Source organism: Delphinapterus leucas, chromosome 10, assembly GCF_059928025.1.
Source record: "Delphinapterus leucas isolate spDelLeu-1000000601 "Yukka" chromosome 10, BTC_Dleu_Yukka2, whole genome shotgun sequence".
NCBI lineage: Eukaryota > Metazoa > Chordata > Mammalia > Artiodactyla > Monodontidae > Delphinapterus > Delphinapterus leucas.
The window spans coordinates 56,995,606-57,019,379 of NC_143138.1; the positions used below are offsets into that span (position 1 = coordinate 56,995,606).

General features: G+C 54.3%; 2 protein-coding genes across 20 annotated transcripts in view; one reads left to right on the forward strand and one right to left on the reverse strand.

Moving 5' to 3' along the window:
- Window positions 1-13,673, forward strand: part of VILL (villin like) — a 29,387-nt gene extending 15,714 nt beyond the window's left edge. For all 5 annotated transcript variants that reach the window (XM_089919056.1, XM_089919054.1, XM_089919052.1 and 2 more), the window contains one exon: window positions 130-13,673. In XM_089919056.1, the coding sequence (XP_089775182.1) occupies window positions 130-243 (114 nt within the window). In that variant the 3' untranslated portion in view covers window positions 244-13,673. The remainder of the gene's footprint in view (window positions 1-129) is intronic.
- On the reverse strand, window positions 692-22,787 carry PLCD1 (phospholipase C delta 1). 15 transcript variants are annotated; one of them, XM_089919040.1, is made up of 16 exons: window positions 22,595-22,784; window positions 17,673-17,855; window positions 14,759-14,923; window positions 11,156-11,444; window positions 4,812-4,941; window positions 4,479-4,710; window positions 3,678-3,879; window positions 3,394-3,538; window positions 3,168-3,317; window positions 2,919-3,077; window positions 2,528-2,687; window positions 2,216-2,332; window positions 1,639-1,817; window positions 1,414-1,546; window positions 1,188-1,337; window positions 692-1,101 (listed from the first exon to the last, which is right to left on the reverse strand). In XM_089919040.1, the coding sequence occupies exons 1-16, from the start codon at window positions 22,626-22,628 to the stop codon at window positions 968-970; spliced, it is 2,562 nt and encodes an 853-aa protein (XP_089775166.1). In that variant the 5' UTR covers window positions 22,629-22,784; the 3' UTR covers window positions 692-967. The 15 variants fall into 15 exon arrangements, 14 of the variants coding, with proteins under 14 accessions (XP_089775166.1, XP_089775168.1, XP_089775167.1 ...); XM_089919042.1 differs by having other exon boundaries at window positions 11,156-11,384; window positions 22,595-22,782; XM_089919041.1 differs by having other exon boundaries at window positions 692-1,053; window positions 22,595-22,782.
- Between the last annotated feature and the right edge of the window lie 987 nt (window positions 22,788-23,774).

A 23,774-nucleotide genomic window follows, 5' to 3' on the forward strand; every position in this document is an offset into this window, starting at 1 on the left:
GTGTGTTCCAGATAGGGTGATGGGCAGAGAGATGTGGGAGAGGATGACACCTCTGGGCGAGTGGGACAGGGTTCTGGGCTCCGCTGATACCCTTCCTCTGCACCCACTCCCTCCTCTCCCCCACCCCAGTCCTATCTCTCAGACTCTGATTTCCAAGATATCTTTGGGAAGTCCAAGGAGGAGTTCTACAGCATGGCCAAGTGGAGGCAGCAGCAGCAGAAGAAGCAGCTCGGCTTTTTCTGAACCCCCGCCCTGCCGGCTCCATCTACGTGGCCAAGACGCCTGCCTGCGGGCACCTCCCCTACACATATACGAGCCCCCCGGGGAGGCCCTCCTGGCACACCCTGCTTGGAGATTCCTGGGTCACTAAAATAAAAGCCTGTGGCCTTCATAAGATGTGGTGAGTGGGCTTTCAGGTCTGGGTCACTCAGCAGGTCCGCCTCTGGGAGAGTGGGCCTCTGGGGTTGGAGGGGTCGGCCGTGACATTCCAAAGACTGAGCCCTCCATACCCTCTGCCATTCAGGGGTTTGTTTCTTGCTGGTCCCTCCTGCCCAGGGGACAGATGTTCCCCCCTTGCTCCAGTGTGAGGGTGGAGAGTGAGGTGCTGGGGCTCCAGTGCTCTGGGGCACGCAAACACGCACGCATGTTTTACAGGGATTTTTCCGGTGTCCAGGTAAAGAGACGACAGTACTTAGTCTTATGATTTTTATAAAAACCCTCAACCTAGGGCCCGGCTGGAGGATGGAGCGGGCTGCAGTGTCATTCCTAACGGAATTGAGGACAGCTCCAGGGACTGGGCCAGCTCCTGGGCTCCCGAGAGGCAGCAACACAGACAGTAGGTTGGAGCTGAGGGCAGTGCGGGGCTGCCAGCTCTGAGCGAGAGGTTGGGAGCAGCCCCTGTCCTGCCCCCCAGATGTGGACAGAGGGCCTGGTCCGCTCGGGGCAGCCCTCACCAGACTCCCCGAGCCTAGTCCTGGAGGCCCACCTTCACAAAGAGGGTGGCAGACGGGTGCTGGTCTCCGTTCTTGGACAGGAGGTGAATGTGGCGGTATCCTGGCAGGCGGATGGGCGGGGAGGGGCGCACAGCGGGAGTTCTGGTCACTTAGGGAGGATGATTTGAGGAATAGCCAGCCCCTTCCCAAGAGATGCCTCCCCTCGAGTCGTCCCCTCCCTCCACAAACACTCACCCTGCTTGAGGCTGTTCAAGGGGATGGTGCTCTGGCCAATGAAGTCATTCTTGGAGGAGGCATCGTAGTCCTCCACCACAAAGCGCACGAGGGCGAGCTCAGGCACAATCACCTCGAACTCAAACTCTGTGTCCCACCATGGGTTGAAACCTAGGGGTGCAGGCACCATGTCAACAGCATGGACACCAGCTCCAGAAGCCGGGCCCAGCCCAGGCCCAGCATGTACCGTTATTGGTGACCACAGCGGTCTGGTGGCTGGCCACGTCCTGGCCCACGCCATGGATCTCCACCGTCACCTTGGGGTCCACAATTGAATTCTTATTCTTGTTGACTTTTGGCAGCTGCTGCCCTGAGATGACCTGAGGAAAGGCGGGGGACAGTTAAGGGTTCAGGGTGGTAGCCAGGGGGAAGGGAGGCCCATGGCACCTGTCCCTCTGGTGGCTGGCCATACCCTGACATTGAGCCGCTTCCGAGCCCACCAGGGCCCCTGAGCCAGGGCACGGGAGTTGAAGGTGGAGTTGGGGTCTCGCAGGAAGGCAGGCTTCAGCACATACCCACAGGCCCCATTGTCCTGGAATCGGCCCTGGTATACGTCCATCTCTGGCCCAGGTGTCTGGAAGTTCAGGGTCACTACAGGCAGGACGGAGCAGTCACAGGCTGTGGGCTGGCCTCAGGGGCCCCAGAGCCCAGCCTGCTTGGGGTACACTGAGGCCCAGAGTCACACGGTGAGGCAGAAGCAGGGTCCAGGATCACTCCAATGCCTACTGCCCTCCTGCCACCCTAACTGACCCACCACACCAACCTTGCATTCCATTTCTGGTGCCAGAATTCAAAGGACAAGTGTGCTAACAATGGGATTTCAGACGCTGTATTTGCTGGTGGGGGATATTTCCAGACTGAGATTACCAGCTCCTGAGCCCACAAATCCCTGCATCTGGCTCTGCCTGGGTCCCCAGAGGCTCCTGGTCCGTGGCCCTCCAGGCGGAAACCCTCACCCAGGCCTCCTCCAAGCCCCAGCCAGCCCGTACCGATCTGGCAGCCCCCATTCCACATCTCCACAGGGCTGTAGTTGGAGGAATCCGTTCTCCACCCGGCGGGGTAGATCCTGCTCAGGTGACTCACATTGTGGCGGACAAAGCTGTTTCCTGAGGGGGGTGTGGGCTTATCAGAAGCGGAGGCCTCCTGGTGAGTCCAAGCCCCTCCCTACCAGCTCTGTCTGGTAACAGCGTGGGGTGCCAGCTCTGGGCGACGTCCGGAGGAGAGGGAGCCAGTCCTGACCCTGGCCAGCTCAGGTGGTCAGACAGATGGACAGCACCCTGGGGGGACAGGGCCGGGCTCACCTGATTCTTGAAGCAGTCGGAGGGCGCGGTTCTCGGAGAAGGATGCCATCTCATAGAAAGCCTGCTCACGGGTGCCAGGACTGGGGAAGCCCAGAAAGTGGACGCTCTTGCAGTAAATGACCATATCTGAGAGCTCCTTTGCTAGTCTGAGCTTGTCCTCCTGGGGGCCGTGGGGAGGCGCAAGTTAGATTCAGAGGTTGGGGCAGGTGGGCACTGAGAGAGCCAGAAACCCAGATACAGAGAGAACAGAGAGGGAGACAGAGAGAGGGGGCAGAGGGTCTGAGTGACAGCCACAGAGAACCCGGACAAGACAAACACCCCACAGTGTGATGGAGGGGGATGGTGGGGTAGGGCCCCCCTCCCCTCCTCGCTCCATAGCCCCCGCTCAAACCGTGGACTTGTGCTGCACTTGGTTCCTCACTGCCTCATCCTCCATCTCAGCAGCCTCATCCTCGTCTGACACCACAGTGGCCTCAGGGCTGCCTTCCCCTCCAGGGAGGAAAAGCCCCCCAAGCTTCTTCCCCTTCAGCAAGATCTTCCCCTTCAGTTGCTAAGGGTGGAGTGGCAGCTGGTCAAGACGCAGCGGGCCTCCCGGCCAGTCCCCTGCCCTCTCCTCTGGGCACCCCACCCCATCGGGCACCTCAGGGGAAGGCAGGCTGCTGGTGACCCCGTCCAGTGGCCGATCCAACAGCATGGGGCCCAGGAGGGTGTGCAGGTGTTGCGCCATCACACGCTGCTGCTCCAGGCTGCAGTGGTTCTCCAGGGACAGGATGACGGGGTAGGGGGACACCTGGAGGCCCAAGGGCGGGTTAGGAGGGGTGGGTGGGCCCGAGCACCCCCTTCCTCAGGCCCAGAAGCGCGCCCACCTTGAAGGCGTAGTCCCGGATGGCCCTGAGCACGTCGCAGAAGAGAATCTTGGAGGTGAAGGTGTAGCCGTGATAGATGACCGGTTCCTGGTTGGGTCCATCCCAGCAGTCGAGCTCCAGGCAGCGGCAGCCTTTGCACAGCGCCCTGCGAGAGGGACTGCGGCTAGGGCCCTCGGTCCCGGCCGGGCCCCGCCCAGGTCCCGCCCGGCCCCGCCCCGCCCCGCCCCATCACGACCAGGTCCCGCCCGGCCCCGCCCCATCATATCCAGGTCTCCCGGCCCCACCGGATGTAGGCTTCGGTGCTGCTGGGCCCCGTGAGCTGGTCTTCCAGCAGGTAGGTGTTGTGAGAGGACGACACGAGGTAGTGACTGAGCGGCTGGCCCATGTCCTGGTAGACCCGCCGGTGCGCCCGGTTGAAGGCGCTGCCGTCGGCCGAGAGCAGGTACATGAGGAAGCCGTCCTTGGTCATCTGCCGCCGCGCCTTGGCTGGGAGGCGGGAGGCCGGCGCCCGTCAGAGCCCTAGGCTGGCGCCGCCGCTCTGGGGGGAGGGGTCCCCTTCCCCCTCCCCCCACTCCCCTCCCCGCTACTCCCCCTGCCTCCCGTCCTGAGCTGGTCCTCGGTACCTCTTGGAAGCGGCTAAGCTCGAGTCTCTTGACCAGACCGTGACTATCCCAGGGTGGGGCCCTGTCTCCTCCTCTGTCCCCCATGCTGTGAGGCCCCCCTGAGGGCAGGGCCTCATCTCCTCCTTCTCCAGGACTGGGCCCCCATCTGACGTCTTAAAGCTTTGTGGCCAGCATGGGCACAAAGAGGGAGGTAGGAAAAGTGCCTGCTTTTCCAGCCTCCTCTCTCTCCATTTCCTGGGGGAGGGGTCCTCAAATCCCCTGAAGGAGGAACCAAGAGAGTGTGCCTGCCTCCTATCTGCTTTCCTGGGGCAGAGAAATACTGACCAGGGGCTCTGGGCCTGGCTGGCTGAGGCGCCCCCTTCCCTCCAGCTCCCTACCCTTGGGCTGCCGTCTCCCCAGGGGTGGCCCACCCTGGTCTCCCCACCCTGTGTGGCCCTGGGACTACAGGTCATAGGCCCTCACCCATCTCGCTGGGCTCGTAGCGCTCAATGAGGGAGAGGGCCAGTGCAGGCCCCGCCGCCTCCTCCCGCTGCTGGTGCTGCAAGAAGACCACTAACTGATCCACCGACAGGGTCTCCCCCGAGCCCGCAGCCTCCTTGAAGGTGAGGTCGATCTCCTTTCTCTGGGTCAATATCTTGTAGAAGGTCTCGATCTCCTCATCCTCCAGGGAGTTTGTCTGAGAGTGGTCACATTCCTGCAGAGCCAGGACACCAGGTGGGCAGGGTTCAGAGCAGGTCTCGGGCTGCAGTCAAGGACACACTGCCAGGCAGACCCAGCCCTCACATCCTGCCTCACCCTGAAGATCTTTCGGGCATAGCTGTCATCCACCTGGATGTTGAGCTCCTTCAGGAAGTTCTGCAGCTCCTTGAAGTTCATCTTGTTGTCCTTGTTTTTGTCAGCTTTTCGCAAGCAGGAATGAATCCAGCTGGGCAAGAAGTAAGGAAAGAGTCCAGGAGCCCTGGGACCCCCGAGGTCCCAGCCACAGCCATGATTCAAGCTCAGGGTCAACTCCCGGGCCCAGGTGGACTGAGGTCCCCTGTAGACACAGCTCCCCACAGGCCTGGCTTTTGGCATATCCTCATTTCAGAGGGAAGACCTGGTGGCCTCTTTGGAGGAAATGTGACATCCAGTGAAGGAGTCTTTTTCCTGTTTTCTGGCTTTGAACCCTTTCAAAATTTGAAAAACATTTCTTTTCTCACTCTAAAAGGGTTCATTACAGACAATTTAGAAAATGCAGAAAAGTAAATAAACAAAGCCCCCATAATCCTATCACCCAGGGGTAACTACTGTTAACATTTCAAGGTATGTCCTTTTCAGTATATAATTGTTACCCAATTATAGATATAGTATATATCTATATAGCCTATAATTATACTATACACTATATAGTGTATAGTGCTTTCTGACGAAAGCACTTGAGGCTTATTTAGTAGGAAACAGCAAATTTCAAGCCACTGATCAGAAGGTGGGGACATCACATGCAAAAACAAAGCCTGGATCATGGTGTCATGATTGGGGCACTTAGGCCTCCACTTCTCCATTCCCTCTATCTCTCCCATCAGAATTGACCTTGAGAACTAGAGAAGGAGGAGCTGCACACTACAGTCCACAGAAAACAGAGAGCTAACTATAGAACGAGACCATGGGAGCTCATGAGCACAATGAAAACATGATAGCAGGCTTCAGAAGAAATCACAAAAGAAACAACAACATAAATCATGCCATATAAACTTTTTAAAATTCTGAGGATTAAATAAAGAAAAACTAAAGTCATCTATCTGACAGACTGGAGGAAGCATTTGCAGCAAAGCCTTTGAAGAATTAATTAAAAAGAAAACAGTATGATGACCCTAATAACTAAATGAGAAAGGGATATAAACTGACCTTTTGCAAACATTACTAGTAGTCAAAGTTATTAACAATTTGGAAATGAGATGCAATTTCTTAAACTAAAATTTAGCAGCTTAAAAGTATATTACCTAGTGCAGGTAAGGGTGAGGTGAAATGGACACTCAAATCCATCACGTGGGCAAAAAGTAAATCAGTACAACCCTTAGGAAAGTGATAGAGGGATAGCTAAAGCTTTAACCTGTTACATCAGTTGACTCAGTAAGTCCACTTCTAGGAATCCATTGGTAAGGAAATACTCCTAAATACTGAAAGGTTTTATGAACATAGTTCCTTGCAATGTTATTTACAGTGGTGAAGGAAATGAAATGTTTGACACTAAAAGAATGGATCACTAATTTATAGTCCATCCATTCAGTGGAATAGTACACAGTCATTAATAAAGCTGTTTATGGAGACTATACTAACACAGGGAAATAATTATGATATAATGTTACACAGAAAATGGATACAAATGTTATAATCTCCACTATTTTTAGCAAACGCATCATTAGGCAAAATGAAATGCAGCCAGAAAAGATTAAAGGGAGAACCCAAATAGCAGTTTCTGGAGGAGGTGGGTTTTCTGGGCCTTTAAAATTTTATTCTAACCTACCCATATTTTTAAACCTTTATTTATATATATGTATGTTTTATGTAAATATGTGTATTTACATTAAAAAAATTATAGTAGAATTCCAGGTTAAAAAATCAAGTTCAGAGTGGTACACCCAAGCATGAGGTCCCAGTGCCAACTGCTCTTCAGCAGGCTGGGATGGCTTTATGATCTCAAGGTCTGGGCAGCAGAAGCCTGCAGAGGCCATGAGATTGTCCAAGTGCATGCCTGTGCAAAAGGAGTGACTATCACAAAAGTGCCACAGAATTGGGCTTTTAAGAAAGCTCAGGGACTTCCCTGGTTGTCCAGTGGTTAAGACTCTGCACTTCCACTGCAGGGAGCACAGGTTCAATCCCTGGTTAGAACTAAAATCCCGCATACCTCAAGGCATGGCCAAAAATAAAATAAATAACAATTAAAATTTAAAAAAGAAAGCTCAAAATCAGGCACACATAGCCTTGAGAAAAGACACTTAAAAGTCTTTGAAATGCTGAAAAGTACACAGTAAAGGGAGCTAACAGGGTTCAAAATGTGTCCCCCAAAGGAGTTGGATATACATTGGCAATGAATAATCAGAAAATGTAATAAAATAATTCCATACAGTAGCATCAAAATGAATAAAAATACAAATTCTTTTAATACATAACTTATACTCTGAAAGCCACAAAACATTGTTGAAAGAAATTAAAGATCTAAATAAATGGAAAGATACCCCATATTTGCTGATCAGAAAGAAGACTTGATATTGTTTAACGAGAAATACTCTCCAAACTGATCTACAGATTCAACACAATACCTATCACAGTCATGCTGGCTACTTTGCAGAAATTGACAACCCAATCCTCAAATTCATATGGAAATTCAAGGGACCCAGAACAGTCAAAACAATCTTGAAAACAAAAGAACAAATTTGGAAGACTCACACTTCACGATTTCAAAACTTCGTACAAAGTTACAGTAACTAAAACGTTGTGGTTCTGGTGCGAGAAGAGACATTTAGGTAAATGGAAGAGAATTGAGAGTCGTGAAGTAAACCCTCATATTTATGGCCAGTTGATTTTTTGAAGATGGTGTAAAGACGATTCAATGAAGAAAGAATAGTCTTTTCAACAAATGGTGCTGGAACAGCTGTATTTCTACATGCAAAAAAAATGAAGTTGGACCCCTCACCACACCATACACAGAAACTAACTCAAAATGGATCAAAGACCTAAATGCAAGAGCTAAAACTATAAGAAGAAAATATATGAGTAAATGTTTGTGACTTTACGTTAGATGTGACATCAAAAAACACAAGCAACAAAAGCAAAAAGTAAATGAATTAGACTTCACTGAAACTAAAAACTTTTGTGCTTCAGAGGATACCACCAAAAAAAGAAAAGAACCCACAGAATGGGAGAAATTATTTGCAGAGCGTATATCTGATAAGAATATTTTAAAAATATTAGAATATTTAAAAAATATTTAGAATATTAAAAAAAAACCTCTCACAACTCAATAATAAAAAGACAACTCAATTAAAAAATGGACCAGAGGGCTTCCCTGGTGGCGCAATGGTTGAGAGTCTGCCTGCCGATGCAGGGGACACGGGTTTGTGCCCCGGTCCGGGAAGATCCCACATGCTGTGGAGCGGCTGGGCCCATGAGCCATGGCCGCTGACGCTGCGTGCCTGGAGCCTGTGCTCCGCAACGGGAGAGGCCACAACAGTGAGAGGCCCGTGTACCGCCAAAAAAAAAAAAAAAAAAAATGGACCAGAGATCTGAATAAACATTTTTCCAGAGGAGATATACAAAAATTGACCATTAAAAAATGGTCAGTATCATTAATCATTAGGGAAATGCAAATCAAAACCACAGTAAGAGACCTATTTATAAAAGAAATAACAAGTGTTGGTAAGGACGTGGAGAAACTGGAACCCTTGTGCACTGTTGGTGGGGATGTAAAGTGGTACAGATGCTATAGGAAACAGTATAGTGGGTCTTCAAAAAAATTGAAAATAGAATTACCATATGATCTAACAATCTGACTTCTTGGTATATACCCCAAAGAATTGACAACAGAGCCTCAGAAAGATACTTGTACACCCATGTTCATAGCAGCATTATTCATGATGGACAAAAAGTGGAAGCAACCTAAGTGTCCATTAATGGACAAATGAATAAACAAAGTGTGGTATATACATACAATGGAATATTGTTCAGCATTTAAAAGGATGGAAGTTCTAACATGTGACAACATGGATGAAACTTGAGGACATTATGCTAAGTGAAATAAGCTAGTGGCAAAATGACAAATACTGTATGAGTCCACTTATATGAGGAACTTAAGAGTAATCAAGTTCATAGGGACAGAAAGTACAACAGTGGTTGCCAGGGCCTGGGGGAGGGTGGAATGGGGAGTTACTGTTTAATGGGTACAGAGTTTCAGTTTTACAAGATGAAAAGAGCTCTGGAAATGGTTGCACAACAATGTGAATGTACTTAACACAACTGTACACTTAAAAATGGTTAAGATAGTAAATTTCATGTTATGTATATATTACCACAATTTAAAATTAAAATAAATAGATCCATAAGAAAAGAACTTTACAACAACAACTGGGCAAAGGATCTACTGAATAGCTGTTTCTCCAAAGAGATATGCAAATGGCCAATAACCACATGTAAAGATGCTCAACACCGTTAGCTATCAAGGAAATGCAAATCAAACCCACAGTGAAATGCCAATTCAAACCCACAAGGATGGCTATAATAATAAAAAAAAAAGGCAGATAATAGCAAGGGTTAGTGAAGATGTGAAAAATCAGAACTCTCAGACACTGCTGGTGGGAATGTAAATTTCCTCTTTGGAAAATAGTTTGGCATTTCCTCAAAAGGTTAAATATATAGTCACCACAAGACTCAGAAATTCTAGGTATATACTCAAGAGAAATGAGAACATATGTCCACACAAAAATTTATACACAAATGTTCACAGCAGCATTATTCAGAGAAGCAGAAACCCAAATGTCCATCAACTGCTGATTGGATAAGTAAAATGTGCAATGGCCACACAGTGGAATACTATTAGGCAAACAGAAGGCATGAAGTACAAACACAGGCTACGACATGAATGAACGTTAAAAACATTATGCTAAGTGAAAGAAGCCAGTCACAAGAGACTGTATGATTCCATTTATATAATAGGTCCAGAAAAGACACATGTATAGAGATGGAAAGTAGATTAGTGGTTGTCTAGGGCTTGGGGGTTGTGGGGAAATGGAGACTGCTAAAGGGCATGGGGTATCTTTTGGGGGTGATGGTTGCATAACTCTGAATACACTAAAAAGATGGACTTGTACACTTTAAGTGGATGAATTATATGGTATGTGAACTATATCTCAATAAAGCTGTCATTTAAAAAAAAAAAAAGGAGCCGGTGCTGGTTCCACCCTAATCCTACATACCAGAAGGCTGATCACTTTGAACCATAGACTACTGTGTTGCTGTGCACCTGGACTTCGAAGTGAATTTGTTTCAAGCCCGCAGGCTGGCCTGCACACTGGGACTGGGGGAACGTGATGACTCCCCAAAGAGTGGCACAGGATATGGGGGCAAGTGGGAGTGTATCATGGCCTCCCAAACTCCCAGAGGAAAAAAATGCCGTTAACTCTAGGAAACATTAAAATATCTGAGACTAGGTCTCCCACTGAAGCAGGCAGCTCCTCTCAGCCTCCCCACTCCATGCTGGTTACCTAGGGGGGATGAGGGACTTCAGGGGGCTGCACTGTTGTCTGGCCCTTGGGTCAGAGTAGACCAAAGAGGGCTCCAAGTACCCTCCCTGCTTCCTTTGTGTTCCCCCAAATTCATATGTTGAAGCCCTAACCCTCAATATGATGCATTTGGAGATGGGGCCTTGAGAGAGTTAGATGAGGTCATGAGTGGGGGCCTCATGATGGGATTAGTGCCCATAAAAGAAGAGACACCAGAGGGACTTCCCTGGCAGTGCAGTGGTTCAGAGTCCGCCTGCCAGTGCAGGGGACACGGGTTCGAGCCCAGGTCCGGGAAGATCCCACATGCCACGGAGCAACTAAGCCCATGCGCCACAACTACTGAGCCCGTGTGCCACAACTACTGAAGCCCGCCTGCCACAACTACTGAAGCCTGTGTGCCTAGAGCCTGTGCTCTGCAATGAGATAAGCCACCACGATGAGAAGCCCGCGGACTGCAACAAAGAGTAGCCCCCGCTCCCCACAACTAGAGAAAGCCCACGGGCAGCAACGAAGACCCAATGCAGCCAAAAATAAACAAACAAATAAATTTATCTTTAAAAAAAGAAAAGAAAAAAAGAAGAGACACCAGAGATCTTGTGCTCTCTCTCTCTCTCTCTCTGCCATGTGAAGACAGTGAGAAAGAAGGCAGCCATCTACGAGCCAGGAAGAGAGCTCCTACCAGAACCCGACCCTCTGGCACTCTGACCTTGGACTTCCAGCCTCCAGAACCGTGAGAAAATTAATTTCTGTTGTTTAAGCCACCCAGTCTATGGTATTTTGGTATGATGGCCCAAGCTGCGTGTCTTCCATACCCAGGTTGTCCTGGGGACGACCATAGCCAGTAACCACCCGCTGGGCCTGGACCCACTGCCACCAAAAGGATACTGCCGCAGCTTCTGCTGCTGGTCCATGGAGCCCGAGTGATGGACGATCTTGCGCAGGCCCTGCACCCAGTGCTGGGCTTCAGTGGGCGATGGGGCGATGAGGTCTAGAGTATTGCGCTGGTCCTTGAAGACGATGGAGAAGCAGCGGTCCTCAGGCACGTCCCGGGCAAACTTCTCCATGCCCTCTGAGCGGTGCCCCATCCGCACCTCCTGAATGTCCTCGATGGAGACTGCAAGAAGGGGGTGGAGGTGGGCAGAGAGAGCCGTGAGGGGCAGGAAGATGGGCAGAGCTGGGGACAAAAAGACACTGAGGTGGAGAAGGAACAGGACACAGCTATAGCGTGCAGAGTGGAAACGCCCAGGCAGAGAGAGATTGACTTTAGGGTGGGAAGGGTACCTAGGGTCCCAGGCCTCCTGTTTCTGTGCTGGGAGGAAGCAGGGCCCCTGGGAGAGGAGTGGGGCAGGGCAGGGCTCTCAGACAGAGATAGAGAGAGACCATTCTGGAGCTTGGGGCCTGTGACGGAGAGGAGGCCACACACTCTCCAGTTGTGCTTGACTTTGGGCCCTTCACCTCCCTCAAGACAGCCATGGGAGCCTCCAGGCCCCTCTCCTGACAGAGGTGGAAGTGCTTGTGTCAGGGGAGCAGCCAGGACCTTGCCCTGCATGTATCTGTGTGTCCTGATCTCAGGGAGCCCCTTGGCAGGAATGGTGCTCCAGGATCCCAAGAGGTAGACTGGAGGGTGCCCCTAGGGGTCTGAGATGACATCATTCTGCCCTTGGGAACCAGGGACGGGGGCTGTCCTGTCACAGCCCAACCTTCCAAGCTTTAGGGAGCAGCAAGGCCCTGCTCACCTGCCTGAAACCCCAAGGTGCCCTCCCTGGCCTGGCTGGGAGGGGCTCATGCTGAGCCTCCCCGCATCAGGAGCCAGGCTCTGCCCCTGCCCCATCCCCATCCCCATCCTGAGCCATCCACGTCCATCTTTCCTGGGTCTAGACCAGCTCTGGCTGAGAGCCTGCCTGTTCTTCCCTCCTGGCCACCTCCAGGCCCCAGACGTGTGGCATGTGCCTGTCCGGGAAGCAGGCTCTGAGGTGTGAGACATGCGAACCCTGGGCCATGTGGGATGCAGGGGATATCCCTGCTGAATCGCTCTGCTCACAACCTCCCGTGTCTCTCTAGGTCCCACACCAGCTGTAGCTGCCCCAGGCTGGAAGTGGAAACAGGAAGCCTGGGCAGCGGAGGCCAGCTCCCGCACCGGCACCGGAGAGAGAATCCAGACGCCTTCCCTGCTGATGATAACCCTTGTCTGCCTCTGGGAACCAGAGCTGAGGGAGGCTAGTGGCGTCGGGATGGGGGCAACTTCCGGACCAGGAAGCAGAGGCAGAGAGAACTGGGGACTGCTCCCCACCCCCATCTCCTGGCCTCAGTTTCCCCGGGGGGGGGGGAGCACAGTGGAGGGCAGTCTCACTGCTCACTTAGAGGAGGGAAGCAGCCCGATGGGCATGCTCAGCCCAGACCTGTCTCTGGGTCTCTGACATGGAAAAAGCCCTCTTCCAGCCATGCTCCTCACCGGAGCGCACCTGGTGCCCAACCCCCAACCTGTCGCCCCTGTGGCCCCTCCTGTCAGGGTGCAGGCCCCTCACTCACGGCCCTTCCTTGTTCTTGCCCCTGCACCTTTGCTCACACTGGGTCTCCTGCCCGGGAGGTTCCTCCTGCCCTTGTGCTCCCAGCTGTGCCGGTATGAGGTTCCCAGCTCACCAGCCCAGGTCTGGAAAGACCCACATCTCCCACTCCTCAGTCTGCCCCCTGCCCACCCCCGCCAAGTGCTTGGCTCACACTGGGAACCATGCACGTGTACTGGCTGGGGGGTGGGCTCCCAGGAGTCCCCAGGGCTCAGACAGTATGATGCCCCATTCCCACGGTGCCGCTAACCACCAGCATCTAACAGGAAACCCCATATCAGGGCAGAGGCCTGTGAAGGAACCTGGCTGGAGCCACAGACAGAGGCAAGGGCCAGGTCACTCCTGTGTTACGTGGCCAACAGGCACGCAGGGTAGTTTCTTGAGAGCTCTTCAGGCTCCATCCCCTCCCACCCTGCCCTGCCCTGCTCAGACCTCCCATGGCCCACTGCCCCCAGGACCCAGCCGGGCTCTCCGCATCCGACCCTGCTCCTGTCCTGCCTCCCCTCTGACCTGCCACAGGCAACACCTTTTCAGGTTTCTGTCCAGTGTCCTGGGGCCTGGCAGACCCTTCCTGAGACACCCTCAGTGGGCTGCCCCTCCCTTTTCTCCTGCCCCCTTCCCACCTGGGCCCTGTCACCTGTGTCTGATCTCACTCCCCAGAGACCTGCCAGTGGGCTGACCCTGCCTGCCCCATCTCTACAGCTGAGGGCAGGTGAATGGGTGAGGGATTTCCAGGGACTTGGACTGTGTGAGAAATCCAGCTGCAGTGATCCTTCTGTACCCCCAGCCACACGTGGTTATTTAGATATACATTAGTTAAAGTTCAGTAAAATTAAGAATTTGTGGGATTTCCCTGGCGGTCCAGTGGTTAAGACTCCACACTTCCAAAGCAGGGGGCTCAGGCTCAATCCCTGGTCGGGGAACTAAGATCTCACATGCCGTGCAGTGGCACAGCCAAAAAAAAATTCATTTCCTCAGTCACACTAGCCACAGTTCAAGTGCTCAATGGCCACAGGTGGCTAGTAGCTGACATATTGGACAGCACAGATACAGGACATTCCCATTATCATAGAAAGTTCTTTTGGATAGCTTTGGTCTAAAATTTTCCCACCAAGTAAAGGTGTAGAGGGAACCTCTCATTTTACAAAATTTTTAGGGCATTCTGTGTAAAAGGGCAGCAGCAGTTGGCAGAACTTTCTTCCTAAGACCTTGCAGGAGGCACTCTCCATCTGCAGGCCTGAGCTTTGGCTTCTTGGACCTTTTCTAAAGCTTCCAGAAAGCCCTCAGGTCCACAGCCCCAAGGGAGCTGCCCAGCCAAGGCCTCTCTGTGCAAGTCCCAGCCCTGCTCCACCCCAGGCTCTCTTTCTGGTCCCAGCCCAGGGAGGAGCTGCCTCCTGCAGCCCCACCTCACATCCTGGCCACTGCTACCTGGAAGGGCCTTATCTACCCCTGGACTTTGGGCCTCACCACACCTGGGCCCTAGTCCTCCCTCCTTCCCTCCTTCCCACAAATGTCCGGGTGGTTACCTGGGAATTCAGGCAACACTGTCTAGCTCCCTCCCTACTTGGGAGCCCGGCTTTCCCCATCTGTGGTCATGGCTATGGAGTCCCACCCCCAAAAGGCTTGAGCATCTCCATCTGTGGTCCTTGGTCCATGACTGACCTCTCTAGCCCAGGCTAGGCCTCAGTTTCCCTATCAGTGATTTAATTGGCTCCTCTCCCCAACCCTGGCCAGGCTGTTTCCCCATATCTGGTCCTGTTTGCATGACCAACCTCTGCCCCACCAGGCCAGGCCTCAGTTTTCCTACCTTTGGTCCTGGTCCACGACTGACCTCCAGCCCCACCCCACCCTGACCAGTGTCAGTTTCCCCAACCAAGCGCAGGTGCAGCACCCTGCCCCTCCCCCTGCAGCCCAGGGCACTCACACAGCTGGGACTCTGGGGTCCGCATGACCTTGCGGGACTCCTGCCAGATGGTCTTGCAGTCCTCCTGCAGCTTGTAGAAGCGTTCTCTCCGCCATGAGTTGGACTTCACCTTCAAGAGTTGGCTGCCCTTCAGCAGTGCCTGTAGGTCCTTGTCATCCTGTAGACCTAGGGGGCAGAGCTGGTAAGATGCTACCTCCTCTAGGGTCCCTGCTGCCCCAGGCCCCATGCTGGCCATGCCCACCACTGGACCCTCTCAGCCCATTTTTCACCAGCCTCATCCTCAGCTCTCTGTTCACTTCTCCCTCCGTCACCCTTGTTCCAACCTGATTCTGGAGCCCTGCCTTCTCCAGGAAGGCATCTGTGTTGCCAGCTGAGGCCACGTAAACCTTTGGACACCCAACCACTCAAGGCCACACTTTATACACTATGACCTGCCACCCACAGCTGAATGGACAAAGAGAGGGCAGCTAATTCAAGAACACCTGGTTCCTGGGTGACCAGACCCCTAGGAAATGGCCTGGCTCTGAAAGACTTAGTGGGCTCCTCCTAGGGGTCAGAGTGACCTGAAGGAAGCTGGGACCAAAAGACCACCCTAGCCTATCACCCTGGCCACATGGAGTCCAGCAGCCAGCTCTATTCAGAGCCGATGGACTACCTCACCTCACTTCTGGCCCCAAAACAAAAACTCTGTGGCTTTTCAGCAATCTTTACCCTTCTGCTCCAGCAGAGTGGTGGCATCAGGGACCGTGTGGGTCCAGTCTGAGGGGCCTGTGCCTAGGCCTATAGGCTTTTCCTTTCTGAACCCAGATCCCCAGCCCCTGATGGGCTCTCCCAGTTTATCCATGACCCCACTCCCGATGCCCCAGCCAGCCTGCTCCAGACACACTCAGGACCTACAGAATCTTCTGGACCACTTCCCCAGGCCTCAGCCACCCACCCCCTATCCCTCCCCAATCTCCTGCTTCCAGTGGAGACACAGCCACGTGCTAACAGTCTTCCACACCCATGGCTTCAGGAAACCTCCTCCCCTCTCTGTGCCTCTGTTCCCCCAACAGCACTGGGTAAGGAGGTGTCTCAAGACCTCCTCAGAGGTGACAGTCTGATGTGACCTTCCCCCACCTTGGTCCCAGCTCTCTCCATCCCCTGCCTTAGTGTCAGCAGTTTCCCTCCAGCCCCAGGGGAGGCCCACTGAGGGAGGAGGGGGCTCCTGCAGGATGTCCTCAACTGGTGGCTGTGTCTGTGGGGCTCAAGACAGAGGCTAGGAAGGGTAGTTCCCAGCCGCCGGAGGAGAGAGCAGCCTCAGTCTCAGCTCAGCTGGGGGATTCCACTGTCCTTTCCGAGGCTGAGGTCAGCTGCTGGGGGGTCATCTCCTTACCCTCTGGCTTCTGGCTGTACCGCCCCTCCCCGGCTAGGGCATTACGACAAGCCACTGCACATGGCACAGGTGGGGGGGAGGGGCGGCGCACAGGGGCGGAAGGTGAGCCCCACCCTCCGGTTCTGGAAAAGGCTGTGAGCAGATGACATGTTCATCCTGTCCTGGAGCCAGACTGCGGCCCTGTCTGCGGTCAGGCAGAGATAAGTCCCCTGGTTGCCGACATGGCTTCCGGAACACAGACCTCGGTCCCAAGGTGGGTCTTGATATTAGTGGCCCTTCAGGCCGCTGGGCGACCTAAGCAGACACCTCCATCTCTGAGCCTCATTTGAGGCCCTTTTGTTTCTGAGGCCTCTGGGCTGCCTGCCCCCCCTCCCTTGCTCGCTTAGCACCCAGAAGGGCTATGGGCCCTTCGCTCAGCCCCACTCAGCTGAAGCACCTTCTCCTCCTGTGGGAGGGTGGTGCTGAGGGGCCTCTGAGCCCAGGGGCCCCTGGGTTGACCTTGCAGCCTCACCAACCTGCCCAGGCTAGTGGCACATATGGGGAGTGCAGAGGGGCTACAGTGCTAATAGGAGGCTGGCGGTGGGGGCGGTGCCAGGAGCCCTGCCCATGTACCTAGGGTGAGGCCTAATGGAAACAAACTGAGTCTGGGACTCACAGCAATACACAGCTACACAGATATAGCCACACACATACACAGTCACACACACCACACCACCGTACACATCACACACTGCCATACACAACCAGGAAGAGACAATGGGCCACACACGGTGACACATATTATTACATGGAGTCACACACAGCCATACAACGTACAGTGCCAAAACATCATCGTCGTCATAATAATAGCAGTCACCATAATAATAATAATAGTTCATATTTGAATAAGATCCTGTTCTTAGCACATGTATTTAATCCCTCGAACAACCCTGTGAGGAAGGCACTATCATTGTTCCCATTTTACAGATGATGAAACTGAGGCTCAAGGAAGTTACATGGTAGAGTTGGGACTCAGAAGCTTGCCCACAGGGCCAATGCTAGAAAACATTACCTTATACAGCCACCTCTCAGGGGCATGCTGCCACAAAGAGTAACAGCAGAAAACCCACAGAACACACACACCATAACAGAGATGACAGAATCACTCAGTCACCTGGATCACCCACAGTCACACACGGTACACAGCATCACCCTGGATCGCACACTGTCACACTGGTGCCACTTAGTTACACAGCATTGCATATCATCATTGCTGCACAGTGGCCCCCACTACCATACAAGTGACAGAATCACCACTAGGTTTGTAAACAGGATGGTTTGGGGGTGGCAAGGTGCAGGGTAACCAATCCCCACCCCCAGTACTCACTCCACATGCCATGCCCGCAAACACAGCCCCACCGTGGGTCACACACTCACAGAACTTTACAGGTCCAGTCCCCGAGATCAGGAACATACAGTCTGAGTCCTGTCCCAGCTGCCTTCCCAGCCTCCGCAGATCTCAGGGGCGGGTGGGGGGGGGGGGCGCCCTGCATCCCTTACCCAGCCTCTGCTCATTGAGAGCTGCCACCTCGAGGCTCTGCTCCTGCAGGTAGAGCTCTCTGGAGCGGCTCTGGCTCCGGCTTCGGCGCCTGACCCCCAGGCACTGCATGACGTTCCGAAGTGCCCCCGCCGCCCGCTGAGCCTGGCCCGGGACAGTGTGGCGTCCAGAAGGCAGCCCTGGCCCTAGGAGCGGAACGGCCTCCTTAGAGTGGAGCAGGGGCAGAGACCTGGAGTGGATGGGCGGGGCTAGAACCCGTGGGGGCGGGGCAGTGAAGGGTCGGGCCATGGCTCTAGAGGCGGGGCGATACGGAAATCTGTGCTGAAGGGGCGGGGCCATACCCTAGGAGGCAGGGACAGTTCCAGAGGGGCAGGACCGATGCCCCCAGGAGGTGCGGCGAGAGCGGAATCAGGGCGGGGAGAGGAGGAGGAGGAACCGGGGCCGGGAGGTGAAGTGGGACAAATCCATAACCCGGGAAGATCATCAGTGGTGAAAGTCCAGAAAGCGGATTGGGGTGGAGCCAGAGCCAAAGAGGTGGGGAGCGGGAGGAGCCGAGTCTGCGAGGCGACGTGGGGCAGAGGTAGCCCGGAAGACGGCCGGGGGCGGAGCCAGGGCCCAGGGGACAAACCGGGGGAGGGTCCCTCACTGCAAAGGCCTTTTGTTTTCCGGCAGGGAGGGGCGGAACCTCGACTGTGGAGGCAGTCCTACCAGAGGGCGGAGCCTGAGCCGCGAATTCTAAACACTCAGCTGGAGGCCTGGCAGAGGACTGGAGGGCTGGGCAAGAGTGAGCCGGGAGGTAAGCCCGGCCGGGCGGCAGCCTGGGCTGCAGAGTCTAGCGGACAACCGGGTGGGGCGGGATAGGAAGCAGCCGGGGATGGAGCACGGGCCGGACAGCGGAACCCGCCAAATATTTTACCTCAGTTCCTCAACGAATCCATTGTGACTCAACGGGCTGTTGCCTCACATGTAAACCTCAGGGAGGCCTGTTTCCTTCTCTGAGAGTTCCGCTACCTGAGTGGGATAATCTCCAAGGCTCCAAATGCGAATGGAATTCTTGAAAAAATGCTGGTCTTAAAAATGAGTCCATTAACACAGGCTTGCTTTGATAAATAGGTGAGGAGGACTCCAACTCCATATGAAACTGTGCTGCCAGTGTGCTCGGAACAGTGGGCCCTTTCATGTAAGTTACGTCTTGCTTTTCATTCACCCAGCAATTATTTATGGAGCTCCTACTGTGTGCTAAGGCCAGGACACCACCCAGAGGCCTGACTCACTCCTCTCTTTTACTCTCCGCCTCTGAATAGTTCCTTCACCCGCCTCACCGCAGCTCCAGTCACCAGCATTGACAGTGAGTCACTGGCAAAGCCAGTTATTAGCACAGACAAGCACAGCAATAATAACAAACTGAAGTGCAGAGCAACTTGCCTAAGGTCACACCTCGGAGAAAAATAAATCATGAGAATGTGTGTTAATGTAGATGAGCTGGAATATGGGCACAGAAATATTGTTCTTCATTTGGAGCTGAGGGAGCTGATTGTAAGGGGAACCTCTGTTTTAGAGAAACCGCGTGATGGTTTAATGGTTTAATCAGAGGGCCAAGGACTCCCCGAGGACCTATGGATAGGATCACATCTCAATACAATTTGCTTCCTTTGAATTCTTATGTATTTTATTTTATGCATTTAAAAACATGATCCTGAGAAGGGGTCCACAGGCTTCACCTAACTGCCAAAGTGGTCCAGGGCACAAAAAAGTTAAGATCAGTGTGGATCAGTGTGTGTCTGTGTTGTGTGGGCATGGAATCCCAGGGACAGACAGCTTTGAAACATAACTGAGGAGGGTAGGGGTCTGGCTACCCCAAATTGCTATGATGGATCTGGAACCGTTATCTCTTGGAGGTACTGGCTTCTTTGCCAACCTAGAATTCCTTTGCCCACTAGTGCTTTATCCTCACAACATCCCCTATCAGTAGGTATTGCTTTCCCGTGGATGAGAAAACAGGCCCAGACAGGCAAAGGGACTTGCTCAGCGTCACAATGTAAGTAGAGGCAAAGCTAGGACTGGAACCCAGGTCTAGGACTGCAGCCCAGGTCTCCTGGGACCAAGATGAGGCCCCTCTTACACCCTACCTTGCACTTTTACTAATGCCAGGTTTTACAGTGGGGCGGGAGGGATTCAGTGTTTGAATAGTTAGTGTAGGTGGAGGTGGATGTGTTCAGTGAGGGGAGAGCTTTGGGAAGTTAGGTCTTTTTGGGTACATCTGGGGACCTGCTGGAGAAGCCAGTGCAGGCCTGGCTAGAATGGAGCAAGCAAAGGAAGTAGGGTAGGGAAGGAGGCCAGGGGACTACAGCGTCAGTCTGAGGGCTTCAGAAGCACCAGAAGGAGCCCCTGATTCTTCTTTTTTTTTTTTTTTTTTTTTTGGGCTCACTGCATGGATTGCAGGATCTGAGTTCCCCGACTAGGACTCAAACCCCAGCCCCTGGCAGTGGAAGCATGGAGTCTTAACCACTGGACTGACAGGGAATTCCCCAGGAGCCCTTTGATAATTAAGGGTTCTGGTCACTTTTTTCCTGGTTAGGGACTACCTTATTCCCCCTCATCTCACAAAGTACTCACATGACGTGGTCACTTGGGGGGTGGGCCTCCTTTAGGGACATTGTACCTGCTGGTACTAGGCACTGCTCTCATTATTGCCTTGTATGTGTTAGCTCATTCAATCCTTACTGCAATCCATGAGGGAGGTAGTGTTCTTATCCCCCATTTTACAGATGAGAAAACTGAAGCACCAAGAAGTCAAGGGATTTGTCTAAGATGAAAAAGCTAAGACTTGAACCCAGGTAGTCTACTTCCATAATCCATGTCTGTATACTACATACAGACATGCATGCATCTGGGGCGAGGACAGAAGGGACATCTCTTATCTAGGTGGCCCCCATACCCCCCCAGGCCAATGGAGGGAGCCTTTCTGCAGCAGACCCCCAACTACCCAAGCCAGAAAGTGTGTCCAGTGCTAGAAGACCCAAAATATGAAAGAGATGCAGACTCTCCAGTGGAAGTGTAAACAACCTGGAACAGCACAGGGCACAGTGACTACACCCTTCCACCACCAATTCTCCTTGACAGATTCTTGCTTGCCGATATGGTTTGCAGGGGGAACAAAAGGCAGTTAAGGGACGTAATTTTGGGTGATGAGCTAGAAGCAGCAGGGCCTTCAGGGAGACAGCTTGGGATCGCACTGTTCTTGCCAGCTCCGCAGGAAGAGCTGGACTGTCAGGCACTTGGGAGGCAGGCCTCAAACACGATGGACCAGGCCTGCCAAGCCCATGCCACAAAACTGGGAGGTGCTGAATGAGCCTCCACGTGGCTTCCTCTCCAGGGAAGATACCAGGGCTGCCCAGGGACAGAGACCGGACAAAGGCACAGATGCCTGAGGATGCAGCCCATTCTAACATGAGCTGAGTCTACAGCTGTAGCCAGAGGCGATCAGAGGGCTTGTAGGAGGTCTGAATGTGAAGCTGGCACGGAAGAGGTGGCAGTCTGCAGGGTACACAGCACTAGCTAAGGGATGATGAGAGAGAAAGCAGAGATCTCTACTGTGATCCTCTGAGCTGCCCAGCCGCCCTTCCTGCCAGGGTGGCAGGAGCACTGAGACACCTCTGTCCTGAGAGGAGAAGAGGGAGCCCTGGAAAGGGCAGGGATCCCATGACCCTGAAAGAGTTTGCCTTGAGGCTACTGGTGTGAGGGTAACAGCTCTGGGCACTGAGCAAGGTGTCTCTGGGCCATGGGGACCAGATCCGGGCCAACCAGGAAAATGAGACAGACTGGGCACTGGCTGAAAGGAACGTCTCCGAGTGTCCCTGAATTCCAGAGGGTCTCTAGTGGACAGCTGGAGGGCTCTGCCTTTCTCTTTCCCTTCTGTTATATCCATGAATGGTTTAGGTGGATAGGTGGTGGGCACTAAAGGACTCCAGAGGTACTAGAAAACAGAGGGAGATTGGGTTAAGCGGTGATTGGTGCAAGAGAGGCAGGGTTTGCTGAGCTGGCAGATGACCTGGGGCGCAGGAGGGCAAAGCACGCTAAAAGTGGGTGAGTCCCCAGGCTGGAGCAAAGAGATTCCAGGTCCAGGTTGGGGGCCCCGTGCAGCTAGGAGACTCCAGTCCGTGCAGTCCAGAGCCCGCGGCTGCCCTCTCTCCTGGAGAGACAGCTATAGGGCAAGGAGCTGGCCCAGACTGTTTCCCGGTCGATCGGAGAAGACAGAGCTCGGCTGGACAAAGGTGGGTAGCAGCAGGCAGTTAGAGCTGAGACTCAGGCCTGTCCGGCCAGGAGGGTGCGCAGATGGGGGCGATCGGGCTGCCCCTCCCAGTCCGGGCGTCGCTGACTAGGATTTCTGCGCTGGGCAGTTACTGCGGCGCGGCCCGACCTCACCTCGCACACCTCCTCGCCCCAGCCTTCCCACCCCGCCACACCTACGCTGCCTGACGCGGTCCAGGCATGCCTGGGCTTTGGGGAGCCTCTCTGGGCGGCCCGGACTGGGCGAAGATAACTCAGTTATTCGTGGATGCTGGTTCCTTTCCTCCTCGGTCCCTCCGAGCGCGCCGGACCCTGGAGCCCACCCTTCCGTGACTAGGACAGGGAGAGGGGGAGTCCCCGAGGCGGAAAGGCCGGGGGTCGTCTTTAGGGAAATCTTCAGACTCGCACCCTTCTCCCCACCGGCCGGGTCTGGGGAACAAGCCTGGAAACGCCCAGGGTTGCGCCCGGCAGTCCCGGGTGGAGATTTCCTCCGTGCGACAAAAGGGACGAGGGGCGGGCCCGGGGCGGGGCGGAGGGCGGCCGAGGAACCGGGGGTTCCCCATCCTGGGCCGGGAACGGCTTTCTTCGAGGTCGGCCCAGGCGGGGTCCCCCCGCGAGCCGGCCGAGTACTCACCGTGCAGGGTCAGGAAGTCCTGGCCCGAGTCCATGCCGGACGGACGGCGCGGCGGGAGAGGGGCGCCGCGGGACACTCGTCCGCAGGGACAGCGCGGGCGGCCTCGGGTCCGAGAGGAGTGCAGAGGAGGGCCCCGAATGGACTGCGGAGGGAGGACACTGGAGATGCTCCCGGGACTCCACTCCGCCCCCCTGCCCGCCCGCGCCCCCGCCCCCGCCCCCTGGGCCCTCCAACCAGCGCCTCTCCCCGCCCCTCCTGGGGGTTGGGGAGGAGGGCAGAGGTGGGGACCGGGAAGCCGGGCCATCCCTGGCCCAGGCCTGTGGGCGCGTCCCGGCCAGAAATAGCCGGATCTCTCTGGCTTCCTCAGCCACCGCCACCCACAGGCCGCGGACCCTGTCATTATCGCCGGCGGCCCCGTCCCACTCCCTGCCTGTGGGCGCCTCGCCGGGGTTGGGGTGACGCACGAAAGAATCTGGAGTCCTTCTGGGGCAGGGACCGCGTAACGTTCGACGCCCAGCCGGGCTGGTGCGAAAGGGAGCCTCGGAGTCCAGGCGCCAGCCGCTGCTCCCCGGATGTCTGCTTTCCCTTCTGCAAAATGGGTGCACGGATGCGAGTGAGGAGGTCCTTGGGGAGGCATGCCTGGACCTAGTCTGGAGAAGGGTCCCCTCCCTGCTCGCTGGGAAGTTTCTAACCCCAGAAGTGCCCTTGGCGGGGGGCTGGGGCGGAAGCCATAAAACTTAGAGCAGGTAGGTGCAGAGAGCTCTCCTTTGAGCCCCTCACACCCCAAACTCCTGGCGATCTCCAGGGTACCTTCTTTGGGTGGCCTCCCAAGGGGCTGTCTGGACAAGGGGTCCCTAATGGACCCCTCCCACATACTCCCACCATCAATTCTTGCAATCCTGACACCCTTTCTATAGGTACCCAGAGACCTCCAGGGTAAGTCCTGGGGGATCCTGGAAGGATCCTGCTGCCCACCAACTTTTGGGAAAGGCCCTTGGGAGAGCCCCCAGAAGACCCCCCAGGATGCGGGGTACTGAGCCCACCAGTGAATCTTGCTGGGCTGATAAAGCCAACATGAGAGTCTGGCAGAACCAGTTGGACACCAACCCCTCCCCCTCCCAGTACAAGCAGGCCTAGGTGGCCTTGAATACCTCATGAAGGGATGTAACCAGCTAGAGAG

Bases quoted from the DNA above. Each gene is read 5' to 3' on its own strand.
- PLCD1 (XM_089919040.1), bottom strand. From the start codon at position 22,628: ATGGACTCGGGCCAGGACTTCCTGACCCTGCACG. The intron at 4,942-11,155 runs GTATCCTTTTGG...CTTCTTGCCCAG, and splicing joins CAGCAGCAGAAGCTGCGGCA to CTGGATTCATTCCTGCTTGC. The intron at 4,711-4,811 runs GTGAGGCAGGAT...CTGGCTCTGCAG, and splicing joins ATGCCCGAAAGATCTTCAGG to GAATGTGACCACTCTCAGAC.